This window comes from Mus caroli, chromosome 9 (genome assembly GCF_900094665.2).
Source record: "Mus caroli chromosome 9, CAROLI_EIJ_v1.1, whole genome shotgun sequence".
In the NCBI taxonomy this organism is placed as follows: Eukaryota; Metazoa; Chordata; class Mammalia; order Rodentia; family Muridae; genus Mus; species Mus caroli.
This window is the reverse complement of record NC_034578.1, coordinates 47,344,440-47,349,408: the sequence shown is the minus strand read 5'-3', so window position 1 is coordinate 47,349,408 and position 4,969 is coordinate 47,344,440. Positions and strand designations below refer to the sequence as shown.

The 4,969-nt window shown below is 46.2% G+C and overlaps 1 protein-coding gene across 1 annotated transcript in view; it reads right to left on the bottom strand.

The window, feature by feature from the left end:
• Window positions 1-3,058, bottom strand: part of Plet1 (placenta expressed transcript 1) — an 11,472-nt gene extending 8,414 nt beyond the window's left edge. Inside the window, exon 1 of the mRNA XM_021173162.1 lies at window positions 2,840-3,058. Within this exon, the coding sequence (XP_021028821.1) occupies window positions 2,840-3,026 (187 nt within the window). The 5' untranslated portion in view covers window positions 3,027-3,058. The remainder of the gene's footprint in view (window positions 1-2,839) is intronic.
• Between the last annotated feature and the right edge of the window lie 1,911 nt (window positions 3,059-4,969).

The following is a 4,969-nucleotide window of genomic DNA, read 5'->3' as shown; positions in this document are numbered from 1 at the left end:
TCTCTCCCTCCCTCCCTCCCTCCCTTCTTCCTTCCTTTCTTGTACTTAGGGTCTTTGGATCTGTGACCTCAGTCTCCCTTGGTTGGATGCCTTGAGCATTTGGCGGTCAGACCAGACTTCCTCATATAACCTGTTATGTGGGATGTATGCCTGTCTACCTAGAGAACCTAAACCCTCCTGCCTTCTCATTCCTGTCTCTTAGCTGTCAGTGATAGTACCCAGCACACTTTCAGGAACCCAAGAGTCCAGCTTCCCTCCTCCAGCTGCTGTTTCCCACCTCCACCACCCTCGCCCCCAGCTGTTCTGCAAATGCACCTGGCTCTTACCTGACCCACACCTGGGCCTGGCGTTTGTTCACGTCTGGAGCCTGTCTGGAACCTTCCTTCCATGTTAGCATTCATCCCATACCCACTTCCACAGCCAGATCTCGCTCACATCCCCGCCTCTGGACTAACTTACCCTCTTTCCTCCTCATATCTGAAACATTCACACCCTTTCTATAGGACTGAATACTTGATTATATTTTATGGTTTCATCAGTCAGCATCCAAGCAGCCCAGTGTTTGGCACCAAATGAATACTTTTGATTGATTCTAACGTCCTGCTTCGGGGCTGGGGTGAACTGTAGCTTAGTAGTAGAGCATTTGTCCAGCATGTTTGAAGCCTTGGCTTCTGTCTCTAGCACTTAACAAAAGTCCTTTATCCAGTGGAACTCACTGTTCTAGAAGCTGGAGGGTTGAGGAAGTAGTATTGACATCCTTGTCCAGAGAAGTGAGCAACAGGGCAGAGGCTGACTTAGCAGTGCCTCAGGGTTTTTTTCTTACAGGTCTGAGGGGTAGGGGTGGGGCTGGGGTGAGCCCTCTGAGATGCTGGCTAAGCTGTGCTGTCTCTAGGGTCTGCCAAGCCGTTTATCCATGGTTTGCTAGCATTAACACTATGCTGAAACGGTAAAGGGTCTCAAACCAAAGCAAGGAAAGGTGGCTGTCTACAGTAAGCCGGAGTCGGGGCTACTGCAGTCCGTAAGGTATTTGTAAAGCCTTCTTTGTAACTGTAGGTGTGGAATTGGGTCCCTCTCACTCCCCTGGACGGAGGATTTTTGACCCTCAATTTAAAGAAGGAGTCAGATTTGCCTCAGAGCTCAAACACATTTTGGATCGAAATGGAATCTGAAAAAGAGCAGAGCTAGCTTAGGCACTCGAGGAAGCTGAGGTCTTTCTTTCCCGAGGCTACTGGGACTTGTGCGGTTGCCCTTCCCCCACCTCTCCCCATTGTCTTGTGTTTTCTCCTTCTTGTCTCCCTCCTTTCAGAAAGGCTCCCACGTCTTCATCTTATCTCTCCCTAGTAGACTTCTCTTTTTCTCATTTCAGCAGCAGGCCCCGTCTGTCTCCTGCTGTGCCATCTTACAATCAGGGGCCTGCAATCACCCTGGCGGTAATGGATTCATACACACACTCACTTACTGTTCATCTTGAATTACAGACTTATCTCCCCTGCTCTGATATGAAAAGACCCACTTCCCAAGGGGATGGGACATAGTCCTGTTACAGCAGGAGCATTTGCTTATTGACCGTCTCCAGGAAACAGGAGAGAGACAAGCAGCAGAGTTGGGAGGTCTGGTGCGGTGGCTCACCTTCCAGGCTGTAACTCTGCAAATCACATGCACGGCAGTCACCATAGTGACCTCTGCAAAGTTTGCTTAGACTAAGAGAGGAAGGGTGTCGTAGGAGCTAAGGAGGCTGGCTTTTGGCTAAGTTCCATTAGTTCTGTTGCGTTCTAGTGACCTTGGGTAAAAACTTGACTTCTGTATGCCTTCTTTCTTCCCTGGACAATGGAGGTTAATAATGGCATTTTCCCCTTAGATGTAAGTCATGTTAGCATTATAATGCAGATGTACATAGAGTGCCTCTGTTCCCACAGCACTCTATCTGGAGCAAGGAGGTGGCTGTGGGGGAGGTGGGGTGGGCAGATGAGAGGGCTCGGTGAGTAAAGGCACTTGCTATGGAAACCTGGTGAGTCTCAGACCCACATGGTCGTGGAAGGAGAGCAGCGCTCCACAACTCCTTCCGGCCTGCGCAAGAGTGCGGGGTCATGCACATGACTGTGTGCACACACATGCACACACCATAAGGGTGCACACACTATAATAATAATAAAAAAACTTAAAAATCAACTGAAGTTGCTTTGAAAAAAAACGATAGATATATGAAGCTTGGTAGGAAAGCATATTTCTTGACTAACAGGTTTGACTAATTAGAAAGGGTGTTTTTAACTTGTAGGTTTGTTGAATCCCATAAGGGAAAGTTACGAAATACTTTCCAGATACTTCTAAGAAAAAAACCATTAGATTAAGATTGAACAACCAGGACTCAAAGAGCTTCTACTCCTTGCTGGCAAGGGGTCCCCATCAAGTCAGGCAACATCTCTGCCTTTCAGGCCGCTCACATACAAGGCAGGCTACTGATATCTTCCTCTAGTTTAACTTGGCTTTTCCCATACACTAAGCTCAAGTTATCCTTCCTGGCGTCCTGCAGGGTACAGTCATTTTGTCAAGTGGCTGTAAAAGGACAGTAGACTGCAAGAATTCCCTCAAAAATAAACAATGGCCGCTTAACACAGCCTTATGTTGCCAGGGTGTGATCTGCCTGGGGCTCAGTTTACCCCACCTGCGATTCAGTTACAGACAGGAAACTAGAGAAAAAGTCCTCCAGATCCACGCTGCCACCTATCAGTCACCACTCCCCGCTTTCCATCCTGTCCACACACACATATGGAACATGGGAGAGCCTGATTCACGCTCCACCAAGAACAAAGGGGCAGCGGAATGAACGCCTTTGACATACCTGTATAGGTTACATTCCCACCAGAGACGGTAGCCACAGTGTTGATTCCCAAGTTGTCGGAGGCGTAGATGTTATCAAGGACCACACAGGACCCATTATCACTGGCAGAGAGGGAAGGGGATAAGTGCAGAGCCAGGCACAGGAACAGTCCCAAGTGTGGAAGCAAGGAGCCTCGGAGTGCCAGCATGGTCCCGGGCTGTTTGGGTTGCAGGGCCTGGCAGTAGTAAGACTAGGTGTGACAGGCTCCTGTTTATATGCTCTGGGGCTGGAGCTTCTGGGTGAGGTCATGCATGCAAATCACCCTTCCTCCCTCCCTCCCTCCCGAAAACATTGCCTTCTGGAATTTGGCTCAAGACATTACCTGGATGAATCACCCAGCCTCCACCTTTGTGACCTACGACCCTCTACCAATTCCAGTTTTGCTCAAGAAGAGGACTGGCCAAATTATTTGACAGGGACCCCCGTCTCAGCACCTGCTATCTGAAGAAGTGGGAAAGGCTGGTGAGGAGTGCTAAAGGCGCCCTAAATAAGTGGAAGTCCTAAATAAGTGGAAGTTCACAGTTGAGTAATTACCACGTAGGTGGTCTGCTTGGAAGGCGTGCTTTCCTCTGTCAGAAACTCAGGCTTGGGTGCCCTTTTTATCTCAGAACATTGCAGAGCTGTTTCGGATGTGACTCCAGTTTCCTCCTCATCTCATGACTAGCCTAGAGCTGGAAAGACTGGAAATTTATTTACCTATTTTTAAATTACATTTGTTGATTTTGTGTGTGGGTCAGGGAGATAGGAGGAGGTTGCAGAGGCCACTGTGTGTGTGTGTGTGTGTGTGTGTGTGTAGCAGGAGGTTAGAGAACAACTACTTTCAGGAGTCCTTTCTTTCCTTCCATTACATGGGGCCTTTAGGATTGAACTCAGGCTGTTAGGTTTATTGGTAAATGTCTTCAGTAACAGCCTAGACACGTGCCTTACTTATTTATTCTTTAGACAGAGGGTCGCATGCACTCCATGCTTGCCTTGAGTTAGTACTCTGTACATTTGTAGAACCTTGAATTCACACACACACACACACACACACATATATACATATACACATGTATACACACACACACACACACACACACACACACACACACACACATATATATATATATATATATATATATATATATATATATATATATATATAATTTTTGAGCCAGGTTCTCACTTTGTAGCCTTGGCTGGCCTGAAACTTGCCATGTAGCTCTGCTTCCTGAATGCTGGGATTAAAGGTGTGTACAACCACACTCAAGATTTATTTTATTTCTTTACTCCACATTTGTGTGGGTGGGTGTGGCATCTGCATTGGAGAGCAATTGCCCTGGAAGTCCAGAGGCACCAGATCTCCTAGAACTGGAGTTATCAGCATTTATGGCATGGTTCTGAGAATGGTCCGCCTGTCCTCTACAAGGGCAGTTTAGCTCTTAACCACTGAGTCATAGCTGTGACCTTGAATTTCTGTTCCTCCAGCTTCAACATCCCAACGTTTGGGATTACAACATGCACCATCACAACCAGTTGAAACCGGCACTGGTGACTGAATCCAGAACTTCCTAAAAGCTAGGCAGGTTTTACCGATGGAGACACATTTGCAGCACCTACAGTTTTATGTATTTATTTAGAAAGAAACATTTAGGTCCACATTGTTCCTGAAACTTCCCTCCATAGTACCAGAGCACAAGGAAATGATTTTTTTAAAGTTGAGAAATAATTTTTTCATATCCCAACCTCTCCTAAAATTTTATAAATTACCCACTAAAGGAGATGAGGGAGAAGGAGGCTACTTTGTAAATAGAAAAGAAATAAAAATATTATTGAACCAAGGCAATAGCTTTTAAATTTTTAGTTAATTTGTGTATGCACCCCCCAGTGTGTGTATATGTGTGTGTGTGTGTGTGTGTGTATGTGTGTTTATGTGTTTGTATATGTGTGTGCATATGTGTGTATGTGTGTGTACGTGTGTTTATGTGTGTGTATGTGTGTGTATGTGTGTGTATGTGTGTGTGTATGTGTGTTTATGTGTTTGTATATGTGTGTGCATATGTGTGTATGTGTGTATGTGTGTGCATGTGTGTGCATGTGTGTGTATGTGTG